At 34.9% G+C, this 21,974-nt stretch overlaps 1 protein-coding gene across 1 annotated transcript; it reads right to left on the minus strand.

The window, feature by feature from the left end:
- Positions 1–10,122: 10,122 nt before the first annotated feature.
- LOC123785250 (olfactory receptor 10AG1-like) lies at positions 10,123–11,079 on the minus strand. Its single transcript, XM_045786971.2, has one exon. It carries the CDS (start codon positions 11,071–11,073, stop codon positions 10,123–10,125), a length of 951 nt encoding a protein of 316 aa, XP_045642927.2. The 5' UTR covers positions 11,074–11,079.
- Between the last annotated feature and the right edge of the window lie 10,895 nt (positions 11,080–21,974).

Here is a 21,974-nt window from a genome sequence, read left to right on the forward strand (position 1 = left end):
CAATAGGTTGAATTAATTTTATGGCAGACCAACTAAAATACAGTTGAATTAAAATTGAACTCATGTTCTAAAAAAGTATCAAATTAGCAAAGATTAATGGTAATTTAACCATAAATCAGTCCTACAGAAACTGTCAAAGCAAAGGGAAAAGCTAGTTTACATGAATGAACAAGTATCTTGTAAGAAAGGAGATTTCTTGTTTTGGGACTGTGACAGCCTAAGATATGCAGACCAGCCATCTTACTGAAAACAATTAAAATAATGAATAAAGCTATTTTGAATCTACACAAAGGCATCAAAGAATGGACAAGAAATTCTATTTTTACCAAACTGAGCACTAAAAAAAGGAAAAATCCTCACCACTTCACTATGTATAAATAATAGAAGCATTTAGAGCCAATGGGGAAATGAATCTAATTAAAGCTGCAGCAAATTCCAGACCAAACTCAACTATAGATTTGATTGACTCAGCCCCTTATCCTAGCAGCTATACAGACGAATTGATCTTAATTCTAAGGGCAAATCTTGTCTACTTAAGTCTCTACTGGTTTTTTATGCAAAATATCCAGTGTAAAATAAATTTTAAAAATCATGAGACATATTTAGAGGCAGGAAAACATGATCCCTAAAAAAATAAATAATAATAATAATAATTCTATAAAAACACAGAGAAATTACACCAACACTCAGATCTAGAATCTCAGTGAACGTATAATGAATGCAAAGTGGATTACATCTAGGCATAGAATAGTTAAATAAAAGAAAACGAAGCAAAACAACAACAAAAATAACTACAAAATATACAACATAGCCCAAACAACCATCAAATGAAGCAAACATAAGAATGAGTGTTGATTTCTCATCAGAAATAAAGGCTTTCAAACGACATTATAAGGACCACATTAAACGAAGTTTAAAAAGTCAAACTATCATTCTGCATTCAGAAAAAAGTGACACTCAAAACTTTCTTACAAAAATGGTACCAGCCCAAAGGGCTTATCTGGTGAATTCTAAATATTTTAGTAAGAAACAATTTCAAATTATGCAAAATTGTTCAGAGAATAGACAAATATAGCATAGTGTTATACTTTTTGTTTGAAACCAAAATAACTTTAAAACCAAAACCCGAGAAGAATTTTTTTAAAGGATGATAATATTATCATCTGACTTATGAAAATAGATACAAAAAGTCCTTAACAAAATATTAGTAAATCAAATCCAATGTTACTTAAAACAGATAATGTAACATAACCAAGAAGGATTTATTTCAGAAATTCAGTGTTGGTGGGCATTTAAAAATCAATTTATTTAACCATATTAACAAAATAAAGGAGAAAAGCCATAAGATTATCTCAATAAATGCAGAAAGAAAACCCAACAATGTGACACATTCAATACACAGTCCAAGTAAATATCTTAATGAATTAGAAAAAGGGATCTTTCTCAAGCTGATAAGGGACATCTACATTAATGATCTATTGCTGCATAATGAATTGCCAAAAACTTAGAAAGTTAAATCAGTACCTATTTATCATCAGGTAGTCCCTGTAGGGCAGGAGTGTGAACAGGGTTGAGCTGGGTCTTTCAGCAAGCTGTGATCAACCTTGGCTGGGGCTAGGGCATCATCTGAATGCTTGCCTGGGGAAGGATTTATGTTCATGATCATTCAAGCTGTTGGCAAAGTTAATTTATTTGCCACTGTAAGAATAAGGGTCTCATGTCCTTGCTGGCTATTTGCCAGAGGCTGTGACAACTCTATACAAGGAATTATTTTTGCTGCCATTATGGTGACCAGACAGTCAAATTATTGGCAATGGTCCAAGAGTCTATAAAAAGGTAAAGATGGAGCTAATTATTGACCAGAGTACCAAGATGACTGCTTGAAGTCTGAGCAATTGTGCCCATCCTGGGATCTCCTCTGTGATCAGGGATGTCCTGATAAGGGGCAGAATGCAACTGCTCTGGAGAGTTCTATCATGTGCAATGGAATGGTAGGGATGTTGTCCGTAAAGTGTAAAAACTCCCTTTCCTATACATTCACTTGACTCTAACTGCTCCATGATTATCCAAAGTGTCCAGGAGAGAAGTAACTCACTCAGCACCATGGTCTCTGGCAAGAGACTGAGGTCAGGGGAGACCACACGTTACTGAAAGTGGGATATACCTGTGGGCCCAGGTTTAGCTTTACCCTGTAGCAGGGAGTCCAAAGTAACTGCCCTGATCTTGTGGGGGTGCTGTTTCCATGACACAAGACACAGTGGGCCATGGGATTAGGGCCTGTGAGAGCCCCTGTTTTGAGAAGAGCCCAGTATGCACCTACAATCACCACTTTAATGGTATGTAACATGGGGCTGAGGAGGGCAGTTTCTTGTAACAGAAGTCCTGCGGAAACTTATGACCACTTACTGGTGATCCAGAGATTCTAGGTTGAATGAGGAGGTTGCTAAAGCCTCTAGAATGAAGGGCCCTCTGGGAGGATCTAACAGGACAGCCAGGTGCATTGTCATTGGGGCAGATTCTAGAAACTTTTTTTAAGAAGCCCTATTAACATTGGGAAATTTTGTGAGTCACAGCATAAATAGACTTAAGTAAAATCAAAGATATGTTTCTTCCCAAATTCCAAAAGTCTGTAAGATGTTAGCTTTGTTTTAATATTGTAGGTGCTAAGATGATCAACAGCTGTTTCTTTATAGTGGTAGGGATAAAGCCACCTCTGGTTTACCAAATGAGCTTCAGGGGTGGGTCTTTAACTGTGAGGGATAATGGTCCACCCCCTTTTTATGAGCTCCCTAGTAAATGTTTGTATGTCTGAAATGAGTCTGCCAAATGAATCTCTTTGGAGGAGGATACTTTATACACAATAACATCCCTATGTTTGCGGAGAGCTGAATGCAGTTAAAATCTTACCTGAAAAATTTGTGTGGGATGGCAGAACTATTGAAATACTCCATGGATGGCTAAGTAAAGGTGAATTATATCCCTTTAGAGTTGAAGGCAAACTGCTCTGAGAGACTGTTGTCATAGACACTGAACAGAACATATTGGCCAAATCTATGGCTACAAAATATTTAAAACTTGTTGATTGACAGAGTCAGTAATTTCAGTAATATTTCATGTGGGGGCCTTAATGAGTGGGACCATGAGATTAAAGTTGTGGTAATATCATGATATCCATTATTTCCAAGTTGAAAAATAGGCCAAATTGGGCTTCAAGATGGAGAAGTAGTGGAGACAATCACCCCTTCTCTAAATACATCCTGTATAATGGGTTTAAATCCTTGAGGACCTTGTTTTATTTTACACTGGGCTATTTTAACTGCATGGGTGCTATGACGAAAATCCTGCCCCCCTAAAAGTGTATACGTTGAAGCCGTCACCAATGTGATGGTATTTGGAGATGGAAACTTTTGGAGGTATGTTAGTCAGGGGTATCCATCAGAGCAGAATTAGTAGGATAAATAATGATACGTAGATGATAGATGAGAGAGAGAGAGAGAGATGATAGATAGATAGATATATAGATAGATAGATGATACATAGATAGATACATAGATAGATACAGAGACATACATAGAAAGGAAGAAAGAAAAGTAAAAGGAAACCCTGATTTGTAGCATCTGATCATTTCCATGCTGCAAACATCCCCACTGATCTTAGATGAGGAATAGTCTTAGAATCTATCACCAGTGCACCTACTCTAGAAGATAATACTAAGACAGTCTTTCTGAATGAAGGAAATTATATGAGGGAAACTTGAAACACATATGTATGCATGCATGTGTGTGTGCATGCAGACACAATTGAGTACAGGTAAAACTGGGGAATTTGGAATAAGACCAGTGATTGTATTAACGTCAGTATCCTGGTTGTGATATTAAATTACAATTTTGCAAAGTGTTACTATTAGGAGAAACTGGGCAAATTATAAAAGGGAGCTCTTTGTATTATTTCTTATAAATGCATGTGATTGTACAGTTATCTCAATTTAAAATATTGGTAGGGGATGGGGACATCTCCCCTTTCTTATTCCTGCAATCCCATTCCCTGGTAATGCCAGAGAGCTGCCATATAAATCCTACCATTATATTCTTTTAAAGAAGCAAGAGAAATATAAACAAATAAAAACTTATCTGTTACAGCAAAATAATTAAATAAATCTTACATCTGAAAAGAAAAAAAAAAGAAATCCCAATAATCTAAGCTTCCACATTGAGAAATTAGATAAACAAGAGAAAAATAAATACAAAGCAAACAGACCAAAGGAAATAATTAAGATTAGAGCAGAAATCAATGACATGGAAAACACAAACAAGCAGAGAAAAGTAATGAAATAAAAAGCTTGGTTTCTTTGAAACATCAATAAAATGGATCATAGATGTAAATATAAAATCAGAACTGTGAATACTTTGGAATAAACATAGGAGAAACTCTGAGACCTTGGGTTAGGCAAAGAGTCATGAATCATGAAGGAAGAAAAAAAAAAGAAGTTGAATTTCATTAAAGTAAATATTTTTGCTAAGTAAAAGATACCATGAAAAGATGAAAAGACAAAGCAGAGTCTAGGGTAAAATATTTGTACAACACCTAGTTAACAAAGTACTTGTGTTTAGAATATACATAAACTCTCAAAACTCGATAAAAAGAAACAACCTAATTTAAAAATTGACAAACAACTTGAACAGACATTTCCTCGAAGAAGATACAGAGATTGCAGATAAGGCCATGAAGAGATGCTCACATCAGTTTTGATTAGGGAAGGAAAAAACCAAAGAAAATGAGTTATCACTGAACACCTATTTGAATGACAAAAAAAAACCCACAATAACAACAACAACAAAAATAAAACAATTCATGACAATACTAATGATAGCAAGGACTCAGCAACTAGAGCACTCATGCATTTCTGATAAGAATACCAATGGACATCCACTCTGGAAAGTGAGTTGGCTGTTTATTGTGAAGTTGATTATACATTTACCATATACATTTACCTGAAAGTCCCACTCCTGAATTTTTAGCATAGACAAATAAAAATTTGTGTTACACACGAAAAAACTACAGTCAATAGAGCCTGTAGAAGGGGACACAGATAATAGTGAATGATAGAATAGAATAAATGTGGTTTTTATTCACAAATATTACTAAAATATTTGCACACTACTGTTAACACGGCCCTATATTTCAAATACAAGACTGAAGTGTGTCAAGACAAGAGGATAAATCATATTTCTTTGTGAGACCATTTGTAAGTATTTATCTTAATGATAAAATATTAGTTATAGGAACTTATCCTCATGGTCATATGAATGTTCAAAAGAAAGTTAGATTGAAACATAACCATAAATCAGTACTGATAGAGGTACTGCTAATCATAAGCTCTTGAAATAGTTTTCCCTGCTTTAGGATACTATTACAAATAATGGTGAAGTCATATTCTTTGTAAGCCAAGTTATAAAGAATATCTGCAAAGTTGCAGATTTAACAATGCTTTTCAATGCCCAAATCATACAGGAGTGGCAGCAAAGCTAATGACGAAGTAAATGTTTTTTTTAAATATAAGAAATTTGTAAAGAAACTCCTTGCAAAGTATCAAGTGTCTGGCGTATGCTATAATTATATGAACAGTACCAAGAGAAACCTAAAACTCTTTTCTTTGACATACCCATGGATGAATCTTAGGCTTTCTTGCTACTCCCCCATTGCTACTTGGAGTGTATTAAATTCTTGCCAAGTACTAATAAAACTCATTTGTATCCACAACTATCTATAACATCAGAAGTTCATACATCAATGAAGGTATGAAGGGAACATGCAAAGTGAAGAAAATCATACCTTTAACACCTGAAGTGTTCAATCCTACCACCTTCATTAAAAGCACCCAAACCTGCATTCCTGGGAAACATTTCCTACCACAAATGGACTTCCACACCAACTGAAAATAAACTAAAGAGGTCCTATCCCCCGCCAAATATTGTAAAACATTAATACTGTAGGTATTTTCTCCTTTAGAATTGCGTACAGCCATACACAAGGAGACATATTTATTTGCTTCACACAACACAATTTCTGGGGAATGAGGTAAATAAGTAGTCCAGGCCTTTTAAAATGACATCAGAGGGCTACATTGCTTTCATCTTCCTGATTTCCCACTCTAAGATATGACCTCTGCAACCTTCCAGGAATGAAAGAAAATGGAAGCAGGAGAGCACTTGCTGATTCCTACATTCATCCCATCAGCCACCACTGGGTCATCTGCTCATAGTTAGCTGGACGAGGGGCTGGGAAGTGGAGTATTTCAAATTCTCAAACTCTATAGTTAAATTGATTATGAGATAGGAGATTTAGATCGATATGTTCTGAACCAGTCTACAACATCCCCCACATCAGTTCGCATGACTCTGTGGATTAGTTTCCTATTGCTGTTGTCATAAATTACCACAAATAGATCGACTTATAATAACACACATTTATTATCTGACAGCACTGTACGTCATAAGTCCAACATGAATCTCAATGAGCAAAAATCGAGATGTGGGAAGGGCTGCACTTCTTTCTGGAAGCTCTAGGGGGGATTCCATTTCTTTGCTCAATTAGATTATTGACAGAGTTCAGTTCCCTGAGGTTGCAGGACTGAAGACCCTGTTGCCTTGTCAATTTAAAAGAGATTAAATTGAGTTATCTAAACGCCTGGGAATGTTTCCCAGGAATGCTATCAGCCAAATGTCATGCATAGCTTCTAAAGGTCACCAGAGAAAAATAGGCCACATACTTCTTTGTGACTTAAAGTCAATAGGTTAAAAATCTTTTATATACCCTCTAAAGACACATATTTTCATATGTCATACAATTCTTTGATAAAATAAGCTTTTTTAAAACAGCTTTTGTAAAATATAATTACTACTACATTCTTATAGGTAATTGTGTTTTTGGTATTTTTTTTTTTTAAACAAGTATTTTCTTCAGAGGAACATTATGCCCAAGTTGTTACTTTATTGAGATAATAATGTATGCAATCCCTTGGGAAGAGGCAATCTTTTACATACAACAACACTCATCCAAAATGAATTTATACAAGAATGTACATGTTTCCTTCCTCATTAAATATATATTGTTGATGATGTATATATGACCCAGCTATTTTGACATGACAGAAAATATAAATCTTCAGCAAATGGCACACCAAGTCATGTATTACCCCTATATATTGGGTGGCCAGAAGTCAGTAAATGGTACTATCTAGAAGACTGGTGTATATAAAAATCAGAAAAAAAAGAAAGATACATTAGAATAAGTTCTTGGTCTGTACTTGAAAAATGTATGCTGCCCTTACTAGCAATCATAGGTTAGTCAAATAATTATATGTAGGTTCAGATGATCGTTTTTATAAACTATGTCATAGTTTCTTTTTATTTTTTTAATTTAATTTATTTATTTGAGGGGGAGACAGAGAACACATGAATGGGGGGAGGGCCAGAGAGAGAGGGAGAAGCAGACTCCCTGTTGAACAGGGAGCCTAATCCAGGGCTTGATCCCAGGACCTTGAGACCATGACCTAAGCCAAAAGCAGACACTTAACTGACTGAGCCACCCAAGCGCCCCTCAGAGTTTCTTTTTAATCAGCCTCAATTATATATGATAATAGATAGCATATATAATTAAACGAATTCAGGGAGTAATTTCTATAGGCTCCCTCATTGTGAATTAACAGACTGGAAAGACGAGGGACAGAGATATAAAAAGAGAAAATACATAGGTCTCAAGGAATTTTTTAAAAGTATAAAGGAAGTCATAATCTTACAGTTGTTAATTGACACTGAATTCATAATGTTATAAATGTTCATTAATATTTTATTTGAATACTATGGAATATTTAAACTTGTTCCATAATCCTTGCTTAGATGAGCAAAGAGTTGAGTGGTATATTTTTTAAACTAAACAAATAAAGTAAAAGGAAAATAATTCCAATGTGTAAATAAGTAGATTATCTTCCCTAGGTAATTCAGATTGTGGAATGTCTCTTTTCATCAAAAATAGCACTCTATTGACTATCTCTATGAATTTGAGTATAAAATAAAACACAACTAAAGATTTCACTAAGAATTATACTGAAATACAGACAACACTTTAATTTTTGGTGCTTTAAACTTTTTCCAAATGCTTCTCCATGCCAGGTGGATATTGGCCATTATAATAACCTTGGGAGTTCATAGAAGATAGTGTGTTTTGACAATTTTATTAATTATGAATTATTAAAGACAAGACAACAAGCTCAAAATGGAGTCACTTTTTCTAAGCCTCACATCACCAAACCAAAACTTAGCTCCAGTTTTGGCTCTTCCCAAAATGGAATCTGAAACCACTCAATCAAGAATTACCTGGTGAGCATTGGCTAGTTTACCTGTCTGGTACCTTCCTGCCATGCCCTGTGAGGAAAGCAACCTTGCAGTAACCAATTCCATTTTTGCCTCGTATAACTTCCGTGTTCCTGCTCCTTTCTGCCTGTAAAATGCCTCACTTTGTGTAGCTCTTGAGAGCTCCTTTCTACCTTTTGGGTGGGATGCTGCCAGATTCATGAATTGCTGAAAAATGGCAACAATATCTTTAAGATTTACTCAGTTGAGTTTCTGTTCTTTAACAGAATGTAATACTACTAATAAAAAAGTAGCTGAATGAATTGTTCAGGATGTTGATAAAGAGATCTAAATTGAGCTATCTGAACTCCTGGGATAGCACTGTTGCTGTGACATCATGATTTCTGCTTTACTAAATTTCAGAAACAAAAAACACCCCCACTACTATCTTTATCATAATCATCAACTTTATCATCACTATCATCACCACCATCATCATCATCGCCATCATGGTCTTTATCATGGACATACATAAAATTCTTATACAAAACATTAAATGAGAATTAAATATATACTTCCATGGATACAATACAGAAATAAATAAATGTGATACATTATATTAGATGGTAGTGGGTGTAAATGGTTTGATGAAGTAAAATATAACCATCTAAAGAACAGGAGCTAATAGTGTCTTACAGGCATATGTACAATTAGAGTAAAAACTACAAAAAGCATAATTGTCAAAGAACAGCTAACAGAAGTTCTCAGGGACACATGCAGTAAAAAATCTCTTCATGCCAGTGACTGACTTGAGAATCTGGAACTGGGAGGTTAGGTATTAGTGGTTCTGTTGACAGGTGCTCTCTTTCCTTGATAAAACCAGTTCAAAGATTTAATACTTTCAGACACTTTAGAAGGGGTTAAAGGCATGAAAGTTTAGGCACACTAACACAAATGCAACTTCTAGCATGTTCCTTCACTTTTGAACTCATGTACATTTTATTTTCAAAATACGAATTGGTATAGGAAAAGCTGTTTAGAGTGCCATTAATGAAGAGGTGAAATAATTCAAAGCAAATTACTTTGGGGCCAAAATTGTTAAGTTAGGAATTGTTAAGTTCTAACATAGAAGGAAGTTATTAGGAAAAAAGCTAAGTGAACATAAGACTTTTATTTTGGTATTATGATCGAAGTAATTCCATATGGCTGCATAGTAGGTAAAATAAATGCACTTTCAATGTTTATTGATGCTCTGAAATCTCTTGATTTTGCCAGGAATCAGAGACGTGTCACAGCAATATTCATTTACCGATTAAATGATTTAATCAGTCATTCAACAAAACATTTGTTATTTAACTGCTATTTCCAGTCTCTGGCTATAGAATCAAAGAATGTTAACAAATACCAGTGTGAAGATTTGGGAGATTATTTAGGTAAACTATTATATTTTTAGTATAATCAAGCCAAAAATCTTAACAGATTGAGTTCTATTTTATATGAACTTTATTTATATTCTAATTTCATATGAAATGTGTGGTGGGCATTACTATCTATTCATGAGGTGGGATTATTCTTTGGGCTTGGAGCACTGAAGACAGACTAATTTGCCTGGTATGTATCCAAGCACAATAAATTGTAGGTTGTTATTTAGAAGTATCTAGAAGTACATCAAAGCTAGAAGCAGTTAACTCCTTAAAGGGGAATGCAGAGAATTGAAATGTTTCTCTGATGAATGTGTGGCAAGCAGCTAAAGCATTTACAACTAAACTCATCACACTATCTTTTTAAGTAATAGTCTTTTCAGTGCTGCAATCACATCCTTGTTCCTAAGACTGTATATCATGGGGTTAAACATCGGAGTCACTATGGTGTAGAAAAGAGAGAGCAGTTTGTCAGTTCCTGCAGAATGATTGGATTTGGGCCTTAAGTAGGTGATGGTAGCCGATCCGAAGAATAAAAGCACAACCAGCAGGTGAGAAGAACAGGTGGAGAAAGCTTTGGCCCGTCCCCTGGCTGTTGGCAACCTCAGAATGGTGGAAATGATTTTGCTGTAAGAGGCAAGTATCAACATAAAAGGAACTGCAACAAACAGCAGAGCTACTACGTACACTGCTATCTCGTGCACAAAAGTGTCCCCACAGGCTAGCTTGAGGATGGGAGGTATGTCGCAGAAGAAGTGGTTAATTTGGTTAGAATTACAGAAATGTAGAGAGAAAATCTGACATGTTTGTCCTATCTGGACTGGAATTCCACTGAGCCAGGCGCCAACAGCCAACTGGATGCACGTCTTGTGGTTCATGATGAGAGGGTAGTGCAGAGGGTTACAAATGGCCGCATAGCGGTCATAGGCCATCACTGCCAGGAGGAAACATTCCGTGGCTCCGAGCATGAGGAAGAAGCACATTTGAGTGGCACAGCCCAGCATCGAAATGCTTCTATCCTGGGTCCAAAGGTTCACCAGAATCCTGGGGAGGGTGACAGACACGTAACAGATTTCCAATGAGGAAAAATTCGCCAGGAAAAAATACATGGGTGTCTGTAGTGCAGCGTCAAGCCTGGTTATTATTATTATGAGGCTATTTCCAATGAAGATAATAATGTAAATGGTGGAGAATACCCCAAATAGTAACCCTTGGAGGCTTGGAAGGTCAGAAAACCCCAAGAGTACGAATTGTATTCTTGTGGAAATATTGCCTTCTGCTCTCATCTCTTCACGTGTCATCTGTGGGAACGATTGAATCAGAAGTCCAAGTTACTCTGATTTCTTTGGTTCTTGTTTTCTTACACATAAACAGGGTGGCATGCCTGCCAATTTTTTTTCCATTCCTTATTAAAACAAATCTATAAGTGCCAGTGCTCTAAAAGTGTGGTGAAGTGTATTTTTCATTATTATTAAATGCATTTAGGAAAAAAATCCCCATAGCCTTTTTTCCTGCTATGCGTTATCATGTTTCTTTGCTTCTGAAGATAAGATTGTCATTTTGCTGTCCATCTGAGCCCTCAAAGCTGCAAAATCTGTGTTTATGTTCAATTGTGACAAGGATTCCATTCTTTCACCTGCCGTGTTTTCTCCTCACCTCTCAGGTCTGTTTTCTATTATTATCAATTCAAAATTAATTTCGTTGCACAAGGAAATATTTTGTAAGCCCCCTAAATTAGCTTTAGGCATGAATATGGTTCACTTTTTAAAGTAATGGGTTTTTGCGGTATTTCTCAGTCTCTTTAAGCTTTGACATTCTGCATACTTAGGCTATTTTACTATAAAACAAAATTGATGAGCTAAACACTAAATGTTATGGGGTGTTATTTAATCTTTAAAATATGTATTCCAGTGTAAGATCCATGAAATCAGCATTTTTTTTTCCGGTTCTGCAAAGGGGAGAAAAGGAAGTCTAAGATGGTCTATGTCTTAAAATACTCAAGAGGTTAAGAGGCAGGTCCATCTAGCATTATATTTAAGAAAGCAATCTCAATTACTAGATATATATATATATATATATATATAGTGTGTGTATATCTGTATATAGTACATATATATGTATATATATAGTGTGTGTATATATGTATATATACATAGTATATATGTATATATATGTATATAACACACACAAAGTTATACATATACATTGTATATGTATATTTCATACATATATTATATATTTATAATACCATATATAAGAAATATCAACCAAAACTCATCTCTGAGATTTTCCTAAATTACCCAGATCCTCAATAATTGCTATTATTCTGCTCACCCCACTTAATCCTTTCAGTCTTTTCCTTGCACACATATGTGTCTATGTTCATGCACATGAGTGTATCAGGGTGAATTGCCCATCTTTATTATGTACTTTTCTCATTGCTATAACTAGATTATAAACACCTTTTGATATTCTCTACACCTTTCTATGCATAGTATATTTGTTCCACGAAATGTGATTTACTAACTTCTTGAATAAATTACAAATGAGCCAAATTGGTTGTTTCTTTGGAATAGTCTTACATGCTCACACCTTAGTGTAAGCATAGTGTAAGCAAAATGCACTTGCCCTGCCTCTTTCTCTCCTGGTGTAGATCAAGCATGTCTTCTGTGATGTGTGTGTGTGTGTATGTGTGTGTGTGTGAATTATACTCTTTTACTTCACTGTTGCAGAGGTAGCAAATTGCTTCATTGTTTTCAGTATGTCTTAGGTAACTTCCATATTATGAGTTAACTAATTTGAAAGCCCATAGAGACTAACTCACTGCAAAGAAAAGATATATAATCATATTCTAAGGGTGTTAAATATGGACAATGGTCAAAATTTCAGCTACAGAGAAGTAGACAGAAATGGGGCAGGAACAACAGTCTATGAAAAACTTGAACATCCTGAGGATTTTCTGTGGCTGAGAAAAGGAAAATTAAACGACAATTTCTTTTAGTCTATAATGTTCCAAACTACACATTAAATAAAGGTATTTAAACCTTGCCCATTATTATAAAATTCTTCCAAAAGAAATTTGATTACAGGGGATGTGAAAATGCTGTAACTGGGTCTCTAAGATGGTAGAAATTAGTAGCTGATAGGTGGTGTACAAGACTACGCAACCAAGGCTGTTTTTCACTAAACCATCCTACACACCTTTAACCATGTTTTATTCACTTATTTAATTCAACATAGAGTCCAATATTTGGACAATTATTCAAATTGTTTGTTGAATGAATCACCGCCTCTTTCTAGACTAGCATGCCTCATGCACCCACATCTGATGAGTAAACTGGCATTCTTTTTATTAGATCTGCTCTTCTTGTAAGCTCCTCTCTCATTTTTTGGTCTTTTCTACCTTTTTCCTTGATGTTCACATGGAGTACTGCATTTGAAAAGCAAACTGAAACTAAGATGCCAATAAACAATGAGCAAGGAAAAGCAATATCAAAACTTGCAATCAAGAATATAATGTTCTAGGGGCTCTTGAGTGTCTCCCTCATTTAATTGTCCAACTCTTGATTTTGGCTCAGGTCATGATCTCGGGGTTGTGGTATCAAGTCCCCTGGCTCTGTGCTCAGCACAGAATCTGCTGGAGAGTCTCTCCCTCTCCCTCCTCCTTTGTTTTTCCCCCCATGCTCTCTCCCTAAAATTATATAAATAAAATATTTTAAAAAAGTAATATAATGTTCTACATTTACTGACCTCAACTTTTTATTTGTAAAATGGAACATTCAATAAATTTTCACTGTAAACCAATTATAAAGTTAGAAAGGATTTAATACTCAATAATTAATATTTAATAATGATTAAAAACAAATATTCAAATGCTAACCGAATCATGAGCTTACCTTCTAAACATAACCTCACCAAAAAAGCTTCCTCAAAACTTGCAGCATTGTCCCTGTTTTTCTGACTTCTGGGAAGCTTTAGATGCTCTATTTCTACAACTCAGAAAGAAAAACACTATATCATGCAGGTGACTGTAGTGAATTCCATTTTTATTCAAATATTTTCTGTTTGTTTCTCTGATCTTTCTACTGAAATAATGATTTTTTTAATGTGGAGATGGAGATATGAATGACAACTATCATCTTGATATATAAAATCCTTATATTCAGAGCAAGTTTATAAAATCAAATTGAAGATAAGAAATAAAAAATCAGAATTTGGTGATTGCAATTTAGAAGGCCTTTCCTTTAGACGTCTCTAAAGATAAAAATGAAAACATGTGATATCTTTTAGCATCTTCAGATTCATTTATCATGGAACCTAACTTTTAATAAGGAAAGAATACCTTTGGTATTAGTAGGATGCAAACCCGTTTCAATGAGGTCTATTCACTATCTTATTCTTTAGTTATATATAATTAAATTTTCAGGAGACACAACCTCCAGATTTAATGCATGCAAACTACTTAAATACATGCTTAACACATGGTAGTTGTACACGTTAGCATCGAAGATGGTGACAGGGATGATTATCTTGATGATAATGCAGATGTCAGTAATCTCTGATATATTGGTCCATTACATCACAAAATACTTTGCATTTTCTTTTATATTATAATAATGGGAGTCAGAAAAATTATAAGGCTTTCTGAATCAGTGTCTTGAAGTTAAACCAGAGTAACAATGACGACAAAAGATCTTTTTTAAATTTTCTGTAAATAAGTGTTCTTTCCTGATGCCAAAAAAATATATGGTTGTTATTAAACTAAATTTGGTATTAGATAAGAATTCATTCTTACCTGTTTAGATTGAGGTTAAATATAATGCTTACCTTTATTGATTGAATGAGAGAGCATGAGAACTGTATTTTTGACAGGTAATTTACTTTTACTTGAAACAGAAGTTAACCACTTTCTAAAATATGTTCTACTCTCTAACACCTAGTGCTCTTTAAGAAGGAAATGTTCTTTTCCCTTGGGATCAGCTCTTTTTCTGTGTCACTTCCTAATTGAACTAAACCATTCTGCCTGCCACTCAAGGAATTTGGTACAATAACCAAAACCACACTTGGCCATGCCACTCCTTCTCTAAATTCTTTACTCTCTTACATTTTATGATCATTGAGAAATATAAGTTTGTTAGATCAGAAATTTATAATTACATATGACTAATAATATAAACTAAGATGTTCTAATAAAGATGCAAATGCATAGTGTCTTACATTAAAGAGAAGTTTATTTCTCTGTCATTGAGAATTCAGAGGTAAAAAGTCTAGGGCTGTTAGGGCAGTGAAGTCTAAAATAGGCAATTCTATAGAGAAAAAGTAGATTAGTGCTTCACCAGGGGTGGGGGTAAGGGTAGGGCAAGAGGAGAAGCGGTGATATGTACTGAAATTATAGAACTGTATATTTTATTGAATTGAACTGTTTATTTTTAATGTACGATTTTTTATATGAAAATGATATCTCAGTACATACATTAAAATCAATTATATTAATGCAATTATTGATGAACAATAGAAAATGAAATTAAATATGCAATTCTTTTTATAATTGCATAAATGAATAAAGTGCTTAGGAATACATTTTAAACTTTTTTTAAAAGATTTTATCTATTTATTTGCCAGAGAGAGAGAGAGAGAGCACAAGCAGGGGTAGCAGCAGGCACAGGAAGAAGCAGGCTCCTTGCTGAGCAAGGAGCCCAATGCTGGACTCAATCCCAGGACCCTAGGATCATGACCTGAGCTGAAGGCAGACGCCTAACCGACTGAGCCACCCAGGCATCCCTTAGGAATACATTTTAAAAGAAAAGTACAATACTTACATACTGACAACTATAAAATACTGCTAAAAGAAATTAAAAAATTAAAAAATTTTAAAGATTGGAATATTTAATATCATTATGATGGTAATTATCCCCACATGACCTTCTGCTTCTATACAATCTCAATCCAAATCTCAGATGACGTTTTTGCAGAGGTGACAAGTTGATCCCATCATTCATATGGAAAGTCATTTGGAAATCTAACAGACTGAGTCTTAAAAAAAGAAAAATGGCTGGACATGAGATTGTATATTGATTCTTGGACTGAAGGTAATGGTTTGACTCAATGGTCAAGGACTTGGAAGAACTATAACTGAAAATTGATGACAAGGAGAGCTGAAGATGATGTATGTAAATAGACTTCTCTGAACATGCAAAAAAAAAAAGTGAAGATCTGAATGTTACATTGAATGTTTACCAATGAATGACTTCAGACAGAGGAGAATTTTAATAATCTAGAGGACAGGGTACCCCTTTTTGTGGTTACTATCCAGGCTCTTTGCCAACTATACCTGTCATTGCCCAATGGGTTCATGAGCAGAGTGGACTTCGGGGAGAGACAGGGTTCTATGTATGTTCAGCAACATGGATTTCCGCTCACCAAGCCTGACCTGATTAGAGCCACAGCTTCATGTCTAAATGCCAGTGGCAGAGACCAGCAGTGTCACTCACAGACCCATGGATACACACACAGACACACACACACACACACACACACACACACACACACACACACACAGACTTATTTCAGGAAATTGCTATGAGATTGTTGGGGCTGGAAAGTCTAAAATGTATAGGACAAACTAGCCTCTTAAAAATCTCAGAAGGAAGGTGTCTTGAGGAAGAATGTCTTCTTTCTCGGGGAAACCTCAGTCCCGCTTTGAAGGCCTTCCAACTGATTGGATGAGGCCCACATTATCAAGCATGATCTTCTTAAAATCTGTGTTTTTTAAAGATTTTATTTATTTATTTGAGGGAGAGAAAGCATGAGAGGGGGGAGGGTGAGGGAGAAACAGACTCCCCACTGAGTGGGGAGCCCAATGTGGGACTCCATCCTGGGACTCCAGGATCATGACCTGAGCCTAAGGCAGACGCTTAACCTACAGAGCCAGCCAGGTGCCCGAATCAGTTTATTTTAGATGTTAACCACATCAACAAAATATCTTCACAACAATGCCTAGATTATTGTTTGATTGAATACCTAGGCACTATAGCCTAGCCATGTTGATATAAAGAACTCACGGTCCATCCCTGGTCAACTTGGCAGCCATGCAAATTTCCTTAAGTCACACTTAATCTCCAAATAAAGGCAATTGAAGATGTAATGCTACCTAATCTGATACAAGTATTCTACCTGCAACCCCAAACGTGCTTACTCTTTTGCCAGAGAAGAGAAGATGCAAAGTCCTAGGGTGATGTTCACTGTGGTTCTTGGTATTTTGATATATTCATAACAAAATGAGGAAGAGAGACTTATAATAATTATAGTCCTTATTTCTGCAAATAATCATAAGTCATTGCTACTATTTATAACTATCTTCTTTCAACATCCAATCCATATTCCTTTTGCTCTCAGAAAGCACCTCAGGTGGTCATGATTATTTCTTTGGTGGGGTGATCCAAAACTTCATTCCTGAATGGTTGGGGCTGTAAGTAGCTCTGCTTCAGTTTGCTTGTTGCAGGTTTCCATTGAATTTGATAATTCCCATTGAGGTTAATAACAGGGTATAATATCTATATATCTATCATATATGCATATATACATAGAATATGTATACATTATATGTATGTAATATAATGTATACAGATTACATACATTATTATCTAGAGTAAGGAAGACAATATAGTGGTGGTGAAGGGATAGACACGAGACTGATGGAATTTAAGACGGTTCAAAAGTTATCCTACACAAATACAACCAACTGATTTTTGGCAACGCTTAAAACCACTCAACTGAAAAATACATTGTTTCAAAAAATGGTGTTGAAAAATTATGCATGCAAAACTGAACACACGTGCATGCACACACTCATGAGCTGGACCTCTACATAAACTTCAACCCTTATACAAAAATTAACTCAAAATTGATGCAGTGAGAGGTGGAAGTGGTGGTGATATTAATAAAAAGAGGTTGCCTAGGTTTTGATTGTTTCAAGGGTTGAGTATATTTTTCTCTCCACCTTATATATGTTTAAATTTTACATGATTTAAAAGAGAAAAAAAAGAGTCACCCTTGTGATCTTTTGTCCTTAACAAGCATAAGTTCTTTGTCTATTTGACCATCTACCATGCTTCCTTTACAATTCACAATCCCTGTAATCCTTTCACAAATACTTCTGATTTTATAAATTCTTCCACTTATGATCTATCTTTAATTTCTCCACACAGGTACTTTATGTATAAATAAGTTAGGGACCATTATAAAGGTCAGGAGAGCACCTATAAACTGTAAAGGTCAAGAGAAAACCTGCGAATCCATGGTCCAATGAAGACATTTATTAAAAGTTCTAAAGAACACTTAACTAGTTAAAAACATTTCATTATTTACTAGAGACAGCTTTAAAAAAAAAAGAAAGAACAAAGCACAAGAGAGACAAAATGCTTGAAAGAACAGTAGAATAAGACATCTCTGAAAAGAAATGTTATTGCCAGAGATATTTTTGGTTGTTTCCCAAAATATTTGAATGGCAAATATGATGAGTCAGTTCAATTAAATGGTGATTTGGGAGAGGACACATTCCCATAAGACAGAAAGAAATATTTTTTAAAGAGCCCTATTTGCTTTGAAAGAAAAATATTGGTTAGAAAGGTATTTGCAACTCCTAATATTCAAATAGTTTAAAATTTAATTTCAATAGAATGGCATTTAACGTTCTAGAATCACATTTTCAAGAGAACAACCTTTAAAACACTCTGTATCAAAGAAAGAAATAATTTCATTTGAGTCTATAAAGGTAAGTGTAAACCTTTTCATCAAAAGTCTTATTTGCATTTTGGGTTGGTTTTCTGAGCTATTGTATTTTCAATATAAAAAATCAGAAAGTCTAAATATAGAATACTAAGGGAATAATCTAATGAAGTTAAGTTAAAACTGTATTTCAGGCCACATCTATACTTTTTTTTTTTGTTTTTGTATGAGAAGACCAGTGAGATAAATGATTAAAAGCACTTAAAATGTCCTATTTTGAAAGGTAGCATTATTCATAATGTAACAAAGTTTTGGAGAAAGAGTTCTAATATAGCGAAACTTAGTAAGGCGGTAACCGGATATTTTAAAAATAAGTTTGTGCCCTGCCATCAGTGAAATAAATCATCATTTCTCAAAAAACACTATCTTGAAATCTGAAACTTTTAGGACATTAAAAAATTACTGAGGGACGCCTGGTGGCTCAGTCAGTTAAGCATCTGCCTTTGGCTCAGGTCAGATCCAGGACTCCCAGAATCCAGCCTGTTTTTGGCTCCCCGCTAAGTTCAGAGTCAGCTTCTCCCTCTCCCTCTGAACCCCACCCCACTCGCACTGTCTCTCTTTCTCAAATAAATAAATAAAATCTTTAAAAAATTATTGATATTAGATTTTTCTGATTAAAGAAATATGACAGACAAGAACTGCAAATGTTAACTGTCTGTCTTTGTCCTTACCCAAGGGGATTTAGAGCTCGAGGTCATTAGCTAGATAAAACAGAAATTTTCCTGTGTCCCTGAGATAAAAACCGTGACTGCAGCAAAGTTACATCTATTCAATGGACAAAAGAATCAAGTCTTTGTTTACCTTTCAGCTTGTAGGACTTTTGAGAAAGACTGAATGTAGTGTTAATTTCAGAATAGTAACATGACCTTCTTCCTCTCCTCTACTAACAAAGGAACACATACATGCAATCAACTTATGTTTGTAATAGGATCTCCTCTCCAAAGCTAGGCATGGATTTAGTGGATTTAAAGCACTGGAAACCATATTTTATTAATCACTAATGTAAATATTTAGTTATGATAATACTTAGAAGAAATCTCAGGTTGTGACTTTTCCATCCCCTGCTTCCTCCCTCCCTCCATACCTCCCTTCCTTCTAGCCTGCCTTCCTTTCTCCTTTCCTTCCTGTTGCTTGAATTTCATCTGGTCCCTGATTCATTTATTCCTGAAGTGTCATTTGAGAAAATAAAATGTGCACAGCTTCATGGAAGATGTGGGTAATAGTATCTTCGTATTGCAGAGCATTATAATGTCATTGGAAAATTTTGGAAATCAGACACAAAATCATTTAAATGTATAAAATCATTCATAGGGATGTGTATTAAATAGAAAATCATGTAAGTAAAAGCTGTCAAACAGAATCTGAAATATACAGTGGAATTAGAACAGGGTTTATGGTCAGAGACTATTGGATCTCTGCACTGATTATAACTCAGTTCTCCCCAATTTTCTGGGTCATTAAAAAGTTAAAAAGTCATTTATGAACCCTGCACAATATCTGATCAGTATATACCTTCCAATATTATAGTAAATCTGCTTATGAGTGGCATTATTGGAATAAACTGAAAAATTAACCAATTCATAGAGAAAATGCTACATATTATTATATTCAGGAAAGATTTTACAATATTATAATATTTAAGAGGGGAATTAGACATTGCGTAGACACTGATGATTCTAATTCCTACATTTCAAAAGTCTGTATTGTGCAACTCATTTGATATTTATAATGTATGAGAAATTTAAAAAAATATTCATCAATACTTCTTATTCAGAACTTGCATCAAACCCCATTTGAGCAAATTAGTGACTTAGTAAGTTGTAGATTATTCATTTCCAATTTATTTTCCAATTACTTGTTAATTCTGTCTTGTTCTTCTTCCAAAATTCTCATCTGTTAGAGTCCTCTAAAGACAGAAGTACTGTGTGAGGGGAGAGAGAGAACTGAATACAAACACAGCATGAGAACCACTGGTGGAGTGTGTAATGCATGCCGGTTAATAATGGGAGCTGTTACCCATTTGTGAATCAAATGCGTATTGAGTGGTTTATGTACATTAAATACCCAGAAAGGATGTAGTATTCAAATATGCTATTCTATGGTCTCCTGGTTTTACCTGTTGTAGTAAAAGTAACTTGGACGTGGAGCTGTATCAGCCTGAATTCAAACCTTACTTAATAATGCCATTTATTTGCTGTGATCTTGGTTGATTGATATAACATTTTAAAGCTGAAGTTACCTTACAAGTAAAATGGTGACAGTTACCTTCCAGCACCATTGTGAGGATTGAGTAAGGTAGTGTCTGTGAATACACCTACCACAACATTGAATCCCTGCTCTAGAAGTTACAGGCTTAAATGCAATCCTCAGATACGGGAATATGTACACAGCCTTTATTCAGTACCATAGGAATGATACCGTCATACCAGGACTTTCCATTATTTGAGTACTAGGTGAATCAAACACAGAATTCAACAAGGTGCTGTTGGTATCACAGAAAGACTTGTAGGGTGTACTTTAGGCATTCATTAGAAAGAGTGAGTATGTGTGGGGAAGCAATAGAGCTCAAGAAGGAGTTGGATGGTCTAGGAGAACCGATAAAGGAACTGGGACTTTTGTGTAACTTATAGAATACTTTCGTAAAATAGAATGGAAATAGGCAAAATGAATATATGATCAGAGTAGGAAGGGCAGCCTTCTGCTTGGACCCTTTTAAAAAGAAAACCCTTTTGGATTTTTCTCCCTTTGACTTAAGTCTTGAATGAAAACATGGCTACTCATCTCAGGAATTAACACTCAAATGCAGTATTCACAATTTGATAAATATCTCTTTCCCCTTTGATAGCCAGTTTCGAATGACTTCCTTCGGTTGAAATAAACTGGCTATAACAACTATTATAAGACCAAAAGAAAAAAAAAAGTCACAGCGATCACCCAGGAAAATCACTTTCTTCAGCTCGTTTCTTAAAATATAATGACACGATGTCACAAAAAATATTTGAGACAGCTTAAATCCAAACATAAATATTTTAAAAGAAATAACATGAGAGAGAAGAATTGATGGAAAAAGCCATTCTAAACAAAATTGTGAAATGGCTTGCTATAATTAATATTATTATTATTTTTATTAATGTGATTTCAATTAGACTGTGATATTCCTATCATTGAAGCTGATAGCAAAGCACAGCATTATTCATCTCATTATCAGAAACAAGAAAATAGAGCATTTTTCAGCAGAAACAATTCCTGATAGGAATGTTTTTTGATGGATAATATTTAGTAAAAGAATGAGCATTTTTAAATCATCGCTTAACATCAAATGCAGACGTTTCCCTAGGACTCTTTGCTAGGGACTTTGTCATTTTAAAAGTGCAGTGCACTACAACTCGGACAGATAAAGTGACTTCACGTGTCA

Source organism: Ursus americanus, chromosome 24 (genome assembly GCF_024610735.1).
Source record: "Ursus americanus isolate L20-20 chromosome 24, mUrsAme1.1.p, whole genome shotgun sequence".
NCBI lineage: Eukaryota > Metazoa > Chordata > Mammalia > Carnivora > Ursidae > Ursus > Ursus americanus.

Excerpts from the sequence above, each read along its gene's own strand:
- LOC123785250 (XM_045786971.2), bottom strand. The coding sequence starts at position 11,073 with ATGACACGTGAAGAGATGAGAGCAGAAGGCAATATTTCCACAAGAATA.